We start from the raw sequence: 20,255 nt of genomic DNA on the forward strand, positions 1-20,255 counted from the left end.
GGCCTAATGCATCATGAATAATGTATGAACTCATGAATCCCTTGCAATTTGAAAAAACAACCAACAGGCAAATCCTATCAACTGTAAACCAAAGCAAGCAAGCAAGCAAAACCTAGTATATTGATATTCTGGTCATTTATGTTTTTATTTTAATATTTAAAATATTACTTTCTGTACCACTTCCATTTTTCTGCTTAATTTTTCTGTAAGCTGGTAAAAATCAAAAGAAGAAAGTGGATTCAAATAAATAAGAAATTAACTAATAAAGTAAAGTATTATGCAAAAGTATAAAAGAGTTTATAGAATAATGATAGATAAGGACTTCTTTCCTTCCAATAGAAAAGGACAGCCTGTCTTTGCCACATAAATAACATCTGTTTATTATGGAAGAGCTGTCGTTCATGAAGTTAAAATAATTCCTTTTAATTGGAAAGATCAGAGTGACTTTCATAGCTGGAAGTTGCCTTCTGTAGAAAATAACATCTGTAGACTTCTGAGTAGATTAAAAAAAAACTAAACTTCATTTTTTGCTTCTTTGCACCCAAAAAAATTTTTTGGTCCTGTTCTTCCAAGAACTTAAATTGCAGCGAGAGGTGAGGTACCCAGCACTATGTAGAATTACGCTCACTGCAGAACACAATGTGTCACCAAAATAATTCTGTATGCATGCAGTATTACTTATGGGAAAACAACTGTTTAAATTTATGAGCTAATTAATCATTCAAACACACACAATGAACAAGAGACCAGTCTGCAACACCAGTATTCCATTGGTAATAAAAACAGATTCAGTAGTAAAGAATTCTTAAAAAGCGTATGTTAACATAACTTGTCATTTTATTGATGTAGAACATGAAAAATGTCAGTATGAAAAACTCTTTTTACTATTAGCTTCAGATTATTTTCTTGAAACTGCAGCACTTGATTCTAAGGTATGAAAAGAAGAGAAAATATTGCTTGCCCATGACTGTTCAACACTGTATGAGAAGCTGAAGAAAACAGACTGTAACTCAGGACTAGAAGCTGTAATACTAATGATTGGAAACTGTGTTACAGAATAAAAGAATAGGTAGGAAATTGCTTCCACAAAGGATACAGTCAGCTTCAAATGTAGTCAGTTAGCAAAAAGCCTGGAGGTACTCAATATGCATCTGGTATCCAATTTCCAGGCTTTGGTGCTTTGGTTTGTTTTGTGTGGGTTTTTTTTTATTATTTTGGTTTGTTTGTTTGTTTGTTTTTATTAGAGTACCAGTCACATTTTTCTACTTTGAAAAAAAAAATCTCCTTTACTCTTTTGTGAGCACTCCATAATAGATCGTAAAACTGGTTACACGGGACATATAATGAAGTTGACTAAAATAAGTGCTGGAAAATACAGAAAGATAACAACAAAAAAAGGGAAATATAATTTATTAAACTCTTGTTTTTATATATATGTAATTTATTTAAAAATATAATTGGTTAGAATGGAAGCTAAAATATCAGGCCAAGTAAAAAGAATAAATTAACCATGTCTTTAAAGGATATTATTTAATTTCACTAATGTTACATTTGTATGAATCTAGACTAACTGACCTAGAGTCAATGAATATATACTTGTGAAAAAAGTAATGCAAAATCAGATTGTAGCCTCAGCGTAATTACCACAATCATACTGGAAGAACAGATCTAATTGAAATGACAGAGTAGTTATTAGTCTTTGAGACTGCCCTACATAAAGTTCATGACTGCTATAAAGATGAATGTTAAAATTATTTTTATGAATAAATTATATTGATATCAACATGACGTTTTAAGTTCTTTTCAAGATAATTTGTCTCTTAAAGTTTAATCACACTTGTTGCAGTGATCTTTAGATTATTTATACATCAAATTTCTGACTTCTGTATTTGCCAAGCCAAAGAAATAACTTTACAATTGTGCTTTATTTGCAGCATCTGGCGAGGACCAAATATAAACTGCACAGACAGTTCAGGTTATACTGCTTTACATCATGCAGCTTTAAATGGACACAAGTAAGTGCGTCATGTTTAGTTTTTATGTAGAATGGCATTAAACTGTGTAACTTAAAAACATGTAGCATAGCACTGAGGTTTTCACAGAAAGTTGACAAGCCCCATCTTGCCAAAATCATCTTATTTCCCAGGGGATATGTTAATATAAGAATTTTTGATACTGTCATTAATATCAGCAGGTAGTAATAAAAAATAGGAAAAGCACTTTAGAATTTATTGATTCTGTACAGGTTCTTCCAAGTTCTTCCTTGATTTTGAGTGAATTTATTATTGTTATTGCTAGTGGTGGCTCCAATGCTTTTTAGCTACTGGGAAATTACAACAGGAAACTTTGTAGTATGCTTGTGTGTGTATGTACAGATCTATAGTGCGTTGAATGTTTAAGGAAACAATATCGTGGACAAAACAGTATAGATTAATCGTTATCAAAGTAAAAGTAGGATGATAAGAATATTTAGTACTTATACACTTGAAAGCAGAAAAAAATGGCTATTACCTTGTATGGGATCTTGTAGCTTTTCCCTCCCTGCTGTCCATCCAAGTTACCACATGCATGTCTCAACAAGCTTGGGGAAAGCCAGCAAAGTCCCCGCTGAGGGGTGCTGCACAGGCATACCAGTGCAGTAAACTCTTTAAGGCATTAACACGTCAGTAAAAAACTGGAAACTTGCTACATATATTGTTATTACACCTTGTAATTTGTTCTGTGTTACCTCTGTATTACATGTTGCCCCTTGCTACATTACCTCCATTGTATTATGCTGCCAACTGCATGTTGTTATTAAGGCAGAACAAGAAAGAAAGGTTTAATGAGGTCTGTAAAGTTCTAGTGGGATGGACTCCACTGTAGCCAAGGACTCCGCTGTAACCAACCAACTCCACGTAATGAACTCCCACTATCTTGTTGGTAAACTGATGGTGTTAACACTGTCTGGATTTTCACTATGGAAAATTTTTATGTAAGGCTTTGGGTTATTCCTCTGTGGGAGATAAGGAACTGATCAAAACCCAACTGAATCTGAAAGTGGTTTGCACTAACTTTAATATGATTTTGAACTTTCCGTAAGATAACATATGAATCCATAACAATTATATGCTTAGTTTACTCATTTCACAATTTTTGCATTCTTTCTTGGAAAAATTAAAACTTTAATCATATTCTAGAAGCCTGCATATCTTCTTTAGATGAGATTAATCTTTTGGTGAATATAGGATATTCTGTTTCGGAATGAAGAAATGAAGTTAAAATACTGTTAAACTAGATATTGTGCATTTTCAAAAATTTCAGTTCTGTAGGAAGATTCAGAATAATCCGTTAATATATTTACCTCCATGGAATTAGGTCTAAGTCCTTAATATGGTCCTTAATATGGTCTAAGTCCTTAAAACTCAGCCTTTTTTAAAAGCAGAGAAAATAACCTTTCTCTTGGATATAGTTTATGGATTGTTTCTGTGCCATTGGCACTGTTTCTTGTACCATTGCACATTTTTGACTGACAAAAGCCCAAGCCTTACCTTGTGAAGATTGCTGGTTTTAAATAGGCAAAAACTGGTTTTAGTATGTTTAATACTGACTATAAAACAATAGTTACCCAGCAAAGTAAAAATATTGCTGAATCTATCTCTGAATCCATCGGAGATTTCAAGTGAATCCTAGCAATATAAACTATAAAATCCGAAAACATACAAAAGCCGAACAGCATTTTCAGATACAGCGCTGGCCAAACTTCTGCTGAAGTCAGAGACAACTTCAAGATACGGACCTATGTACCACAGCAGATATAACTGCTGCTTTTGAAAAGGTCATAACAGCCACTGGCTGCTATGACCCCTTACCATCCCAGCAGGGTAAGTAGCAGTCCTTGTCATCACATTTATAGCTTGTTATAGTAAAGTAAACTGAAATATATCATGAGGTATTTCATGGTAAATCATGATGGTTCAGGACCTGCTATCCAAGCCATCATACTGATCCTTCTATAATGGTAGCACTGTCAACAAGAGAATTGGACAGACACTTGGTGGTTGTAATTTTGTTAGTGACCACAAATATCAAATACACATTTGCTTTACGCTTTTTCAGATTTGAAACTTGATATTAAAAATCAATATTGGGTACTATCTGTTGACATGAGAACCTTCTCACTTAGGAGAAGTTCTTGTCCTTTGAACTTCTGGGGTTTTAATTTTTCACACTTTACATTAGGATGAACTTGAGAGATTTCAAAGTTTTTCAAGAAAAGTGAGGATTTAAGACTTAATGACCCAACCAATAATTTGTGGCCGGAACACTTGTTGGACATCAGTGTTCAAATCCCTGCTTGATCATTGTATGTGATGAATTCCCTCCTCCTTGGTTATTCTGGGTTAGTTCTCTTTCCTTTTGAAACTATTCTGCTTTATATAAGTAATTAAATCATATCTGGGGCATGGACTTGAATCTCAGTCTTCCTAAGTAATTTTACTTAGCCCAGTAATGTTACTGGGCTAAGGACTCTCAGTCTTCTCCTCCTGAAATTTACTTCTACAAAATGGAAAAGTTCTGACAGAGCACTAAAAAAGACTCACCCTAGAGAAATGTGATGGGTCAGGGCATTCTTGAAGGATGAAGGAGACCTAGGTTCTATTTTGTAGCTTGAATCTTGCAACAGACTCTTCACAATAGTTGCTGTATATCATTATCTACATATTTCAGTTGTGGAGGGTTTTTTTCCTGCTTTCCCCCCCAACATGTTTCAGTTTCTCTTTCCTTTGATTTGTGTCCCTTTCAAACTAGACTGTATTTCTAGCCTTCATTAACCATCTACCACAAGACCAACTATTATAACATGAGAAGTCTCTCAAGCCTTATTTGTACTAAAAAGTCTCAGGAGTCACTTTTCTGGAAATTTTGCTGTGGCAAAAGTCATTCTGTAGTGGAACTGTTCTTTCTTGGTTGTATTCATGTTATTTGACCTTGTCAGGAGTAAGCAAAATTCAGCTTAAAGTTTCCCTCAAGGCTTATATGTAACGACTGCATTATCTCTATGATTTCTTTTGGAGACAATTGGGAGTTCTTTTGACCTGGATATATTCACTTTTGCTTGCCACATTTTTCTCTCAATAGGCAATTAAATAAGGTTCCATCAAGTCTGGGAGAACAATTGCCTCGGGATTTACTTTCTATCTTAATTTGTAGTCAAGGCCTTCATTCATAGTCATAACATAGGCTGCACCTAGTTTCTTCCACACTCGCTCTCCCCGATTTTTTAAGCAAAATTGGTAAGAGGCAGAATTTCCATATTCAGCAAAAATGTGCATAGAATTGCCCACACTGGATCATAGATGCTATTAACTTAATAACCAATGAGGCCTGGCTGTGTCAAACTATGAGAAGACAACTGGAGATATAAGATAAAACTGATTTTTTATTTTTTGACTTGCTTGATAACCAATGATCATACCAGACAATTGATTTTTAAGTTTAACCTTTGAAGTTAAGTACAGGAAACTGCTTAAAAATCAGGGATTCAATATACTAGCTTATACTAATCTTTCATTGAATGTATCATAAGCCACACTGAAAATACTGAAAGGAATATAATAAGAATTAAAATAATAAAAATCACTGTGTTCCTCACAGGTCTCAGGAAGCTGGGTGTGGAAAAGGAAAATAGAAGCTATTTTATTTTATTTATATTTTAGATATTATATATCTAACTAGATAATCTTTAATTTCTTTCCTCCAAAAGAACTCTTTGAGATAATGCCTTAAAGGAGAAGAAAGCCTGTTACTTTTAAGCCTTACTGCAAGAACCATGTCCATAAAGCTACCCCCTTGTCTCCCTGCCTCCAGAACTCAGCAATGATGGGGACAGGAGTACTCCTCTACCTTTAGTGCCTGGAAGGTTTGTCTTGAGGGACATGCACGTGGCCTTGACTGGCAAATTCTAAAAGTGATTCCATGGCCAGGTGATCCTATTGAAAGAAACAGATTCAGAGAACTGATGATAATCTTGTTGATAGGTATTCATAAAAAAATAAGAATCATTACAGTGAATAACATTTTGGCTATGTTTTACTATCTATCTTTTTCATTCTTAGAAATGATTGGTCTTCATTTTTATAGCAGTTTCACTAAAAATACAGGGGGTTTTATGTTATTCAGGGTAAAAATTTTGTTAATATGTTTGTTCATGTAAAAACTTAATAAAATAGACTTTCTGTCAATTTTTAGATTTAATTCCTGTTTTTCAGGGATATAGTTCTCAAATTACTTCAGTATGAAGCATCAACTAATGTGGCAGATAATAAAGGTTATTTTCCTATTCACTTGGCTGCTTGGAGAGGAGATGTAGACATCGTGAAGATTCTCATCCATCATGGACCATCACACTCCAGAGTGAATGAACAGGTGAAGTGATAAAAAATATTTGTGTACATCGTCAGAAAAGAGCAGCACATATTCTTTAGGTCTGGCAGATTTATAGCCATATTAAAAAAAGTTATCTATTTTCCATTGTTTTGGTAATTTCTTCTCCAAGACTGATAAAATCTTCCAGTATAAGCATAACAGATATCTTTCTTCTGGATGGACACTGACCTAAAGGAGATTAGATTTAAAAAGTATGAAAAAACCTTCTGCTTGTTTCTGAAAATTCATACGAATACATACTCTAACTATACATCTTATATATATTGATGTAAATTTGCGTAAACTCTGTGTCTTTTTAACTTTATTAGATATTAAATTCCTGAAAAACTTTGAGATAAAATTAATATTTTTGGTATATTTTGAGTGTACTGTAAATGAGCTGGTATGCAGAGATAAATGACAAACCAGATGGACTGCATGTATGCACATGCAGCAGAAAGGACACATAAATACTAGGAAAAACTGATGAGAGTATTACAGTGGGTAAGTGGATAAATATGTTGCATTCTGTTGTCAAACATATGGCACACCTTCTGCTTTCATTCTGTATGTGCTTATAGGGTCCATTTGTAGGGTTAGTATTTAGAAATAGAAAGAGAGAAGGAGATTAAAATCTGACACCATCTGTAGTCAGCTGAACTGCTTGAAGATTGGACGTAGGCTGTGAAATATGAGTAGTAACAATAAGCTATTGAATGTGCCAGGGTAATCAGGAAGTTATTTGAATGTAAAGGTGGGAGTTAGCTCCAAATACAGATCTAAATTTTAGTGTCTACATTGTCTGTATATGCACTCTTTTATTCCACAGAGGCCTAGTCAGTGTAATCACAGGAGCCAACAGGGTTATTCAGGTGACCAAAAATAAGGTGGGGTTCATTTGCCCAAACACAGAAATCCAGTACTTTCTAAGGCACCCTGCAGTAACTGAGACATCTGTGTGGGCCTGAAGGTATGACAGAGGATGCTCAGAATTTCCATGTCCTTGTGGAGTGGCTGATGGGCTCCAGGTATGGTGCCCTACAGCACCTCAAATGCAGAGTACAGTCTAACAAATGAATCGCATTCAGTGTCTACATTAGTGTGGCCAGAAGGCGAACTGTGAGAAAATAAGAAGTGTGAGGTGCCATTCTTTGAATAATCTATTTGATATTTGACGTTATAGACTTAGCCATTGGAATCCATACAGTAACTATGATATGAATATCAAGTATTAGCACAGGAAATATAGGAAAATAAAGTAATAAAATATGCCCATGCGACAGTCTTCTGGGAAATCCTATAATACCCTGGCTCATCCAAGAAAAAAACAAAAAACAAAACTTGTAATTCTGTGGTATGAGTTGCAGATTAGGAGTTTCTCGGAATTTCTCATTCTTATCAGCTGTTGCATGTAGGGTGAAACCAGTTGAATTGTAGGATTACCTTTTGTCAAGGAGAATGGTTTTTTTCGGTTTTATTTCTGCAACAAAATAAAAAAGGAACTTTCTGAGTGCATGTTATCCATTTGCTTGAAGAGATTCCTCATACTCTACTGACAGAAAACTGGAAGCTATGCAGGAACTTCAGAGGGAGGGATAGTGAAAAGTATATTTCAGTAAGATCAGAAAGAGAAATGTAAATTCAAACCTACTTCTTCCCAATCCCACACATACTTCAAAACTTCTGGAATATTCTCAAGCTTGACTAGATGTGCGTCCAGTCTCTCTGGTTTGATTGCTGGAGAAAATAAGCAGAAATGCATCTGAGTCTGTGCCTCATTGACTCAAAAAACGGTCTTGTCATTAGATCTCCTGTTTATGCATTTTACCCCAAAACTTTATAATGGAAAATGTGTGAGCAATCCTCAGAAGAAATGTTGGACTTTAAGATTCTTAAGAGAGTCTTAATCATATTAAACTTTGAAATTAATCTCATACAACACAGTTCTTCTGACCTTGTAAATCCCCTGGTGTTCCACTCTAGACAGTGACCAGCTTTAGTAGGTGGACCAATTTGCTGATACCACCTTTCCCATGCTAATTAGCACTCTACACATGAGAATATTATTTATATCATGGAATGAGGGAAATGCCATGTTGATATAAAGCCATCTCCACCCATATATCCTCAAATAACATCAGAGTGGCATCCTCACCCTAATACCTATTGTACATTCTTATGAGTCTGTAGGTTTCTGAGGCTTTTGCGTATTTGCTGATAGGTTGTGTAATTCAGGTGGCTCCTCATAGCTCTCATAGCTTCTCTTAGATCTGTGGAGCTGAAGCAACAGCTTATAAGAAATCCTGGGTTATTTTTCTTCTTTTTTGTTCTGAGAGTTGGGGAGAAGAATAGCCATTTCTCCTGACACCTTTTCACTACAGCAAATAATATACTCGAGTCAGACTTTTTTCCCTGTTTGTTTGTTTGTTTGTTTGATAAGGATCACATTAAGAATATGTGTGCTTTCAGTTTAAGAAAATAGTTTTCGTTTAAATTTAAAAATTGTTGCAAATAATGTGTAATACATCTTTACTTTTCATCTATTTTATTAAAATTCTATGTAAAAGAAATAGAAATGCTTTTACAAACTTAAGTGAAAGTAATGAACAACACAACAAAGAAGTAAATGAGAAGCTCACAATGCATAAATGTATATTACGTGAATTAATGGATTTAATATACTATACTGTAAATTAATTGAACTGCATGCTACACATTTAAAATGCAGTTAACTAGCATCATAGGATCATATCCAGCCACATCCAGCATCTAAAGCTCTGAATGCCCCCTACTGTTCCTATTACATAAAATTGAAAAAAACAGTAAGGAGGCGAATGGTTAAATGACAATTATTTATGGGGGTGGTGGAATGTAGTCTGGCAACTCTACATACAGAAAATGGTTAAAGCATAACAACTATGTAAGAATAATTCTATCAGTGTTTAATACGGGTGCCGTAGTTGACCTGCATGATGTATGTTTTAAATTACAAAATATGGTGAAATTACAAAACATGTAAGTATTTAAACTTCATTGACAAAAACTTGAAAATATGTAAATTATAAATCGAATTAAGATCAGGTGGGTAGTATGAGATCAAGATTTGTTAGTAAGTAATACTAAATATAATAAAAAGGTGTGCTGTTAACAGATTACTTACATGTTTTTTTATGTAAAGATATCTGGGTAGCGCAAACATTTATTATGGCAACTCTCATAAAATTACATAATTAATAAGAGATCTCAATCAATGACAAAATTAATGATAAATAACAGCCACATATATGTCAATATGTAGTGTTTGATACTAGGGCATAAAATCACATACAAAAAAGGCGAATGACATCAGGAATAAATATCAAGTTAAAAATATATTTTTAATATATATTGATAGAATATGAACAGTAAAACTTTTACAGTAAAACATGTGAACACTTCTGAAATTTCTTGGTGCTGTTGTTCTCTGTTTTGTGATTCTGCCTGTTTTTCTTTATGCACATAGCATGTCTTTTTCCTTACATTTTTGTATTTAATGTACTGTAGAATTTTTCTGTGCATCATATTGTAATTGTCATAAAAAACACTCACATTTCCTTAATGCTGTTTGACACTTCTTCTGAAATGTGAAGGAAAAGAGTTGAGGATGCATTCATCATATGTAAATACCTAACATCTAGCATATTTACTGTCTTCTCCAAAACGTCAAAATGAAGCACAGACATTATATGCTTCTCTCAGTGACACCTCAGGGACTTCCAGAAGGACAACTCAGTTCCAAAGTAGCCTACAAAAACAATCATTCGCATGTTCTGCATTTGATGTCTCCCCCTCCCCCCTTAAATCAGAGACTATGTGGCTGAATTTCCAAATTTCACTCGCAACTCTCATTATACCCTTTTTAGAAGAAAAAAATGTGCAAAGGCAATCTTTTTGATTCGAGCCGGTTGCAGCAACAAATTTGAAGAAAGTAGCTAACCGAGTTACAAAATTACTTTTTTATTTTGTTTCCACATAAGTAAAGGCAAATTTCAATAGGAATTCAGTAGGTTTGATTTTGGTTCACACTGGGTAATTTGCAGCAGAATTTTTCCCAGTAACTTTTACCAAAATTGTCTTTTTGGAAAAATATTACTGTCTAAATCCAAGTAATCTCTAAATTATGGGACAACAGCATCTTTATTTGTCATTATATTGTTCTTGTATGGTAAAGATATTTATCATAATATGTTCATAGAATCATAGAATGGTTTGGGTCAGAAGGGATCTTCAAAGATCTAGTCCAACCCCCTTGTCGTAGACAGGGACATCTTTTACTAAATCAGGTTGCTCAAAGTCCTGTCCAACCTGATCTTGAACACTTCCAATGATGGAACATCCACAAGTTGTCCGGACATCCTGTTCCAGTCTCACCACCCTCATTATAAAAAAATGTCTGTCTTATATCCAATCTAAATCTACCTTCTTTCAGTTTAAAACCAACACCACTTGTCCTGTCACTACAGGCCCTGGCAAAAAGTCTCTCTCCATCTTGCTTACAAGGCTGAACAACCGTAGCTTTCTCAGTTGTTCTTCACAGGAGAGGTGTTCCAGCCCTCTGATCATTTTCATGGCCCTCCTCTGGACCCATTCAAACACGTCGGTGTCTTTCTTGTGCTGGGGCTCCCAGAACTGAATGTATTACTCCAGGTGGGGTCTTACCAAGGCAGAGTACAGGGGGAAAATCACCCCCCTTGACCTTTTGGCCACGCTTCTTTTTATGCAGCCCAGGATAGGATTGGCTTTCTGGGCTGCAGGCATACATTGCTGGCTTATATCCAATTTTCTATCCACCAGTATCCCCAAGTCCTACTCTCCAGGGCTGCTCCTAATCATTTCATTACTGAGTCTGTACTGGTATTGGGGATTGCTCTGACCCAAGTGCAGGATCTTACACTTGGCCATGTTGAACTTCATGAGCTTCACATGGGCCCATTTCTTAAGCCTGTCAATGTTCTGGATGGCAGTCCTTCCCTCTAGTCTGTCAGATGCACCACTGAGCTTAGCGTCATCCACAAACTTGCTGAGGGTGCACTCAAACCCACTATCTATGTAATTGATGATCCCAGGGGGTCATCACTCGTTACTGGAACGTTCATTGGGGATTAGAATACAGAGGCTTAAACTGTGCCGAGAAAGGAAAAGTAGAAATAGAGCACGGTAGCATGCAGTAAAGGAAAAATTCAGTCAGGAATGGTAGGTCTTAAAAAAACCCCAACAAAGTTAGAGAAACACATCCAGAGATACAATATACAGCCTCTTCTAAATGCCTCGTAGATATGAACTCTGACATTTCTAAATTTTTGAATGTAAGCCAAGTTGTGAATAATTTTTTGTCTGTGTACAATTACAGTTGTAGCAGAACAATAAAAGGAAGATATTTAGTCTTGTCTTAGATGCTTTGATTTTTAAATCAATTTTGAAAATATATCTGGAAATACTAGAGATGCTTAAACTCTGATGCTTGGTTTTGTGTTTAAGAGAGTACTTGATGAAGAAATTTATGGGCTTTTTATTTCTTTCATGACTTTCAAATTAGACAGGTTCATTGATAATGTGTGATAAGAAGAAGGATGTCATTAGCTATTTTTTAACATAAACTGTAAAAATCTGTGCACCATGTAAAAACCCATTCTGTTCCGCAAAGGAAAGGGACAATAAAGTCACAATGTTGTTCCCAAAAGTTCTCCTCATTGCTGGCTGTCTGTAGAGTTTCTGTTGTAACATTGTTCAGCCTTTGCCCTAAAGCACTTTAATTCCCATTGTAATTAAACACAGTGACATGCTACTTACTGAATCAGTTGGGCAAACTTCCTTATTTTTTTCAGGATGATATTGGTGGAACTTCTCAGGAAACTACCTTTCTGTTTTAGTAGATGAAGTAAGACCATCCTGAGATCATTCTTTTCTCTATCTTGGATATATTGTCTTGTTCAGTCACTTGACATTGGGATTATGTGACAAAGAAATGGCTCAGTGATTTATGAAGTCTCCCTGTTCAAGTTCATCATAAAAACGCTTTGATAATAAAGGAGTTGAGCATTCTTTGGAAAGGTCTGTCAAATCACTACTTTATAGTCATTATTGCTTGTACAGTACTTGCATGGACTTTAGGAGCTTCAAACTACACAACTATGTAGTAAAAGTCCTAAATATAACCAATGTTTAATAGTGGCTTTACAAGACCTATATAATATTCATGAGAGTCGTTCATTCTCTTGATATTTCCTGTACCTCTTTACTATCAGGCAGCCAAGGTACAATAATTGTCTCTATAACATATTTGCTAATCTGTCCTGTAATGAATAGACCTTAAGAGATATTCCAGATTTTGCGGTGGCATGCATTCTCAGTAGCTAAATGATGTAGCACAGCCCGGCCCGCAGTACTGACCAGATGCAATGCTGTGAAGGCACAATTCATTTTGCAGCAACAGAAGTCTGAATTCTGACTGTACGTGGAAGAGAACAGATTCAGAGAAAGGCTAGAAAATGTCAGGGCCGTGCTCATGAAGAGACCTATGTAACAATGAAGAAGAAAATTACAAAAGGTTAAAACAGAATCATGAGATGCCTTTCTTATTTCTGAAGAAGGTCCATCAGGCCATATGAATAACTACTTGTTTAAAATATTAATTCTGAATAATACAGACTTCTCTTTTATACTATTTTTGCATAATATTGGTCTACTCTTTTTGTCTTAAATTTTGTACATTTTACTAGGTTCTGTTTTCTAGATCTTTTTCTTGACTTATTCGGTCTTAGGATCTATCTTGTAGTTTCTAACATGTAATGAAGTATCTGAAATTTCTAAAAGCATTCTAGTCTGTTTCTTCAGCACTAGATGCATTATTTAGCCCTTGGATATCAGATTTCGAGATCTAATCACACAGTGGTAACTCGCATGCAGACAATTGTATTTTCATAGCAGGTTAACTGCTCATGAAAATAAGTGTTAACACTTAAACTTTCTGTACTCCAGAAACAACTGTTTACATTTGGGACTGAAAACGTAAGCAATAATACTAAAGTATTATTATTAATTTCTTCAAGAATATTTTTTCATGTCTTTCAAAAGTTTCTTTGAAATAATAAGGTATTTTAGAGATACGAAGACAAACAGTACCTTAAAATCAATAGAGTTACAGCTGGGTTACCTTTGTCTGCACAAAAGACAATTCAGAAGCAACAGCGTTTGTGGGACTGAGGAAATCACGTAACTCTTAAAATATCATCATGTGTTGGGTTGTTTTTTTTATTCTTACTGTATGTCTTCTATAAACAAATGCCTTAAGGAGGAAGTTCGTAACACTGACTGACATCCATGTCCACCTTTCCATGAGGGGTAAGAAGAGGAAGATAAAGTTTCTTCCAGTCCAGGAAATACATTGTTATAGCCTCCTCCACCTTAGGGGTCTCTCTGGGAATGCTGAACCAACTGTGTCTATCTGGTAGGCATTTCCTCCTTTCCTAAATTTGAAGATGACAGACTGTCAAAACCTACTTAGAAACTCTATCCTCTCTTCTCAGTAAAACCTCTTGCTTCCAAGGTGATTTATTTTATGTAAGTAGTAGTAAATTGTCAAAGCATAAGATAAGATAAAGATAAATTTAGCGGGCATTTAAACGAGTTCTAATTCTCTCTTTGAAACTTAAAAATTGTTCTGTCTTTTATACCTGAATCGAGTTGATTAATTTACATTTTAAAGAGGGAAGGATGTTGTATTATTAAGTTTTAATTCGGTAGTACCGCTGAGCTCTGACAATACAATATATACAATGCCTATTCTGACTGTGTTTGTGTAGGTAATTTAATTATCATGTTTGTCCAGGTTGGATTCTTCTATTTTATTTCAGTGATACCTAGTTCTTCTTAATTTTGAATCAGTTTGATTTGTCATTAACTGAAATGTAGCTTTAATTTGGCGAATGCAAAGAAACAAACCATAAAAAAATGTTCAACAATGTTAATTTGAAAATAATAACATTTTTTTAATATTTGCAGATGCTTTATGCACCACACTTTTTAAAAATATACTTTTCTGTAAATATGCCCTTGCATGAAAATTCAGCTGGATATTCTTTATTTAGAGGGAGCAAATTTCAGTGTGCTGGGCAGCAGCAGTGATTTGGACTGGTTGGTCTCTATGCCTCTATATCTGTGGCTGAAATTTTGGCCAGTCACCATGTTTTGAGAAAAAGGCCATAGTCAATTTTAATTTTTATGTCTTTCTGAAAATTTAATCAGAATATTTTTAAACTGCAATATTAGACTATTGGCACAAGGTTTAAGATACTTCATGTATTATCCAGAAATGCTTGAAAAAAATTCAAACGTAAGTAGATGTTAGCTAGATAGATATATCTTTTTGGCAATAGTACAGTAAATGTGTATTTTGCTATTTACCTCACAGAATGCAGATAGTTATACATCTAATTTCTTTGTGTAACTATTTCCATTTGAGATGTAAATACAGTAACTGTAGGCACAAATTACCATAATTGGTCATTTTATGTGCAATTATCTGATTTTCATACTTAATTGTGGTAATTGTGCACAAAATTAGACTGCAATTCCCAATTCATCTATGCAGTTCTGTCCATGAAATATTGAAAATCTAAAAATAAATTCTAATAAAATATGCTTGGGATTTGTGGGTATACCACTGTACATAAAAAAAATTGCTTTGCCCAGTCCTGTATAAAGGATACGTTAGAAGTCACTAGAGCACAAAGAGCATATCACAGGTAGTTGATAGATCATTGCAGCCGTATAGTATTTTGATAGTACATATTTTAACCTGAATTTATGGTCTTTGTAATAGAGAAAGGCCACCCAGTGGTCTGAATAATGCAGAATGATTCAAATAGTTATTAGTCATCAAGCCATGTCTGCCAGTGGAAACTTCTTTTTCTACCTGGCTGTTCCTGCTTTCCAGCTTCTGTCTTGCAGTTTAGCAGGAAGCACATTCCGGTCTCTGGGACCTTGTGTGGTGTTGCAGACACCTGAAGACTTTATCTGCAACGTTAATTTATCTGAATGTACTGATCTGTCTCCTCTGTCTCCCAGGTTCTTCTGAGTCATTTTAAATTACAAGATGAGATGAAAATGACAGCAATGTTGTTAAAACCACAAAGCCAAGATTTAAGTTCTTGATTATTGAATTAGAAACACTGTTACTAAAAAGAAAAAAAAAAGTTTTCCCCTTTTCTCCCTTTCTAGATATTACTGTGCAGCACAGATTTTCTTATCCTAGCTAGCTTTTAAATAAGAGGCCAAAGCCGCATTTCTCTGATTCTCCCACCATTTCTGTCTTTCAAATGACAAATCTTTTTTTCTGTTTTAAGTTCACTGTCCCCAGAACTTTCTTCAGTTATTTCTTTGAGAAATACAGCCTACGGATTCAGGTTTATCTCTTCTCCTTTCTTTAGAATTATATTTCTACCCTTCTCTAGTATCTTTTTTCTGAATTTACTTTTTTTTTTCTTTATATGACACATTAGCTGATTGGCTTTCTACTTTTACAACATTTTCAAAACTGTCACAAAATTTTATACATCATATATCAGAAGAGGCATTCAATGTACATACTTTTAAAATGTATAGCATCTAGTCTATTTTAAGGCTTCCTAGAGACTATGTAATATATATTAATAATATAGATGGCATTAGAATTCAGAGAGCTCTGTAAATTATTTTCTTCCTCTCTGCCCAAAGTTATTTGTCTATTTGGGATTGCAAGTATACAGGCAGAACTGGAAGAAAACAAAGAAGATTCTGCTTATTCTCAATATTTATCTATTATTAAGATTAAATAAATCGTGTTGGGGGAAAGACTTCGGGGTCATTGCTTTATAAAGCAAAAACTTATTCAATCCACAGCCTACAAATGCTCATATGCCTTAAAACGCACATGTGTATCTTCCTGGAGCCCTGAGAAGACCAGCTGCTTACGTGATATGCTGAGTCTTTCTAATATCTACAGTTGCTATTTGGTTTCTTCCATACTTTGATTGTTGTCTTGAGAGTAACTTTTATAGTGATGTATGAAACTAGCCTTATGCCTGATGATACATTTTCATTATGCAGTTTTTCTCTGTAATTTCAGTACTCTAATAACAAACTGCTATGATTTAAAACCAGTTATACTGAGAAGAGAGACTTAAGATAAATTTCAGAGAATTTCTAAGAGAAGGACTCAACTATGATTTCAGGGGCAGCTGAATGAAGAAGGGTTACATATTTTGGCATATCACGTATCATGAGCAACAAGGTTTTTTGGGGCATGTTGTTAAAGATGGTTTGGGAACAATGTAGACACATAAGGACCTGATCTGCTTGAGAGCCACAAAGCAGAAGTATTAATGTATTATTAGTAAAATTTTAGTGGAGTTATTCTGAAGCATTTAACATACATTACCATACATTATATTGTAAACCCTGCCTGTGTAGTGATGTCATAGAGGCAATTTATAGAAGCCGAGCAGTTCTATTGTGTGATTAAACATGGATTTCTGAAGCTTTTGTTTTGTTTTAACAGAACAATGAAAATGAAACAGCACTGCATTGTGCAGCTCAATATGGTCATTCAGAAGTAGTTGCTGTTCTGTTAGAAGAGTTAACAGACCCTACAATAAGGAACAACAAACTAGAAACACCTCTGGATCTGGCAGCACTTTATGGACGTCTGCGTGTTGTAAAAATGATCATCAAAGCATATCCAAACCTGATGAACTGTAATACAAGAAAACACACTCCTTTGCATCTTGCTGCACGTAATGGCCACAAAGCTGTTGTACAGGTGCTTCTGGAGGCTGGAATGGATGTCAGCTGCCAAGTTAGTGTGTAATTTCTTTCTTCCCTTCTTCCTTTCCACCTTTCTTCCCTTCTTTCCGTACTTTCCTTTATCATTAGAATCTGATTCAAATTAAATAACTTCTTACATTTTTTCTTTTAAAATACACTTGCATTTACTGTGTTAGAAATGCTGCAAGCTGATAGATTTATACAGAGTTATTTCTTATGACCCAAATGATGCGTTCAAAGGGATAACTCAAGAAAGATATGTGTCTTCAATGCTGAGTGTATATTTTAATGTTGTCTTGAGACATGTAGATACACAAATCATATCAATTGTTCCTGTGGTTGTATATATATATTTTTTTTTGCAACATTGGTTTTAATGATACTAAGCTGACTTGCTAAAGCTACGGTCTTTAATGGTCATAGCAATCTGAAACGTTTGACTAAGGACTCATTTTCCAGGGTTATCCCGTTCTAAACACAAAGTTACTAAGTAATAATAATTTTGTTTTTCTACTTTTCTAAACACTTGTTGTATAAATCTAAAAGAAAAGCCTATAGTAATATACTCTTAAAGCTACTGACTCCGACCTGTTAGCTGTTTGGTGCATCTAGTTCTATGCACAGTAAATTATAATGGTGTAAAAGGGGTAATTTTAAATAAAAGAGAAATAGATGGTAGCAGATACAAGGTACAGCAGCAGTAAATTTTACGTCCAATTCTTTGTAGTGGAAAGTGTCCAAGTCTTTTAACTACAGAGGACCTGATTCTGTTATGTGTAAAGTCTTGCCTCAGTTTTATGATTCCTCTTTATTTGACTGACGGCACTGTATTTGAGTTTAAAGTGTATTTTGTCTTCAGATTTAAAGTAGCCTTCTTGCTGTCTGAGTATATATAATGTGCTTCAAATTAAGGTTGTTTCAGCTTTATATCTATTTTCAGATAAACTAACCAAACAAACATAATTACATCTATTTTAGAGTCACATCCAGGCATTCTTTACCAATAGGTGTTTTATTAAATCTTGTGAACTTTGCCTAAACTTTGCCTAAGTTTTATAAGCATTTTAAGCTTTAGGTGCATTTAATCAAACACCTTTGTACACATAATTCCCTTTTATATAGAAAGATTGCACCTGGATTCCATGCACTTCTTTTATTTCTGGATTCTTCCATCAAGGTCATGTTTTTCAACTCTTGAGGAAAAGAATGTGAAATGGGAAAGAAAAGATAGATTAAAAAAACCCAAAACCAACAAAGTAAACAAGAAAATATTAACGTATTTTAAGATTTAAAATGGATAGTCTCAAATGCCTTCAAAATGAAAATGTGGTAAAATTGTTTTTCTACTTTTATTAGCTGTAGTATCTTTTGAGTTATATTGTTACTTGCTTCAAAGTATTTCAGACTGAAACACTTTTTTTTCTGTGGTTTGCTTACTTGTGTATTTGCCTACCATTATGCTTCCAATTTAATTTGCTCTTGATTTTCTTTACTAGAAAGTCGTACCCTTGCAAAGGTTAATACAAGCAGCTCTTTTGTTTCAGCTGTCCTTTACTATTACTACATCTTCAGTAATTTAGAAAACCTTAATGCTAAAGCAACACATAATGGAACCCTCGAATACATGTTTCTGAATGTTTATATTCTCTTCTATGTTTAGCAAATGAATGAGGAAAAAGTCAGAAAGAAACTGAACTGATGCCTGAATTGATGCTTAAGAAATAGAATAATTGAAGAAAAACAGTCTCTGTCATGACAACTTACAAACTGATGGTTACATGAGGGTTGAATATTACACAATGCTTTTATGAAATGTGTTCTTCGTCTTATGTAATCATCTAGATAATTTTAGCACTACTGTGAATTCTCCTAAGCCATTTCTATCTATAGTTATGCCAAAAGTTTTTTGCTGCTCTTTAAAAAATATAGTGTCTGCAAGTTATGTACAATCTTCTTCTAAGAAATGAGAGATTCTTTTAGTAATAGTGATCTTATTGCCATCTACGCTAAAATTCTAGGACTTTTTTCTCTGTTTTTTAAATTCCGATTTATTTTAAGTAATTTATATTCTTATTTTTCTTAGTTGTTCTTAGGCAGAAGGGATTACTTTTTAAAAAAAATTTATTTTTTGCACTGGGCAATCTTGTTTCTTCTGCATTTGTCCTTCTTGCCATAAGGAAATATCATTTATTTATTTTCTCACTGGTGTAAACATTCTCCATCAATATGTTCCTTTTCATTCAGCATCTTAGCATATTGGCAAGTTGGCTCTGTACATATTATTAACTTATTATTTCTATAACCTCTGAAAAATTCTTTGTTGATGATTACTGGCAGCTTATTAAACTGAGCAGAGCATACAACATCAGCCTGTTACTTAAAACTGAACTCAGCTCTTTTAATATTAATTAAATTGCTCTGCATCACTGATTGTGAAAGAACAGTATACGAAATATAATCCCATGTGGTAAATAAAATTGTACACATTCATTCACGTTAAATAAATTCAGCTTATCAGCAGTAAAGAGCTCTCAGAATGTTGAGAGACAATTATAGAAGTAGCCTATCTGCCATTACTCTGTAATTGTAAATATTTATTTGTTTAAATGGGAAGTTTACTTTAGCCATGTTATCTTTCTCTTCTGTACTCCCTGAGCACTTTTAATCATAGCAAATATTTGGACTAATAATAGACAGCATATAATTTTTGATTGAATTAATCAAACATTTTATTCATTTCCCAGGTCTATCCAATATCCTTCAATCTGAAATTATTTAGAAGTGGGCAATACAAATCTGCTTCATCTCTTTATGCTTTGAAGTTTTCATTTAAATTGAAACATATGAAAAATACACAGGTTTTGGGTGAGTGATAGATTTTGGGCCCTCAGTAAAATAAGATACTGCACAGTTCAGTGTGTTTCATGTAAACAGTAATTTTATAATTGTAAATACCTTAAAAACTTGGCCCCTTCTGCTTATCCAACTTTCATCTATCCCTATTT

General features: G+C 34.3%; 1 protein-coding gene across 8 annotated transcripts in view; it reads left to right on the plus strand.

The window, feature by feature from the left end:
- The window catches only part of ANKS1B (ankyrin repeat and sterile alpha motif domain containing 1B), a 448,571-nt gene that overhangs the window by 51,572 nt on the left and 376,744 nt on the right, over positions 1-20,255 (plus strand). For 7 of the 8 annotated variants that reach the window (XM_063322734.1, XM_063322727.1, XM_063322733.1 and 4 more), the window contains exons 2-4: positions 1,935-2,015; positions 6,252-6,408; positions 16,985-17,281. In XM_063322734.1, coding sequence (XP_063178804.1) covers positions 1,935-2,015; positions 6,252-6,408; positions 16,985-17,281 — 535 coding nt within the window. The remainder of the gene's footprint in view (positions 1-1,934; positions 2,016-6,251; positions 6,409-16,984; positions 17,282-20,255) is intronic. The other variant, XM_063322730.1, reaches the window with a different exon arrangement.

The sequence above is a fragment of the Chroicocephalus ridibundus genome, chromosome 1, assembly GCF_963924245.1.
Source record: "Chroicocephalus ridibundus chromosome 1, bChrRid1.1, whole genome shotgun sequence".
In the NCBI taxonomy this organism is placed as follows: domain Eukaryota; kingdom Metazoa; phylum Chordata; class Aves; order Charadriiformes; family Laridae; genus Chroicocephalus; species Chroicocephalus ridibundus.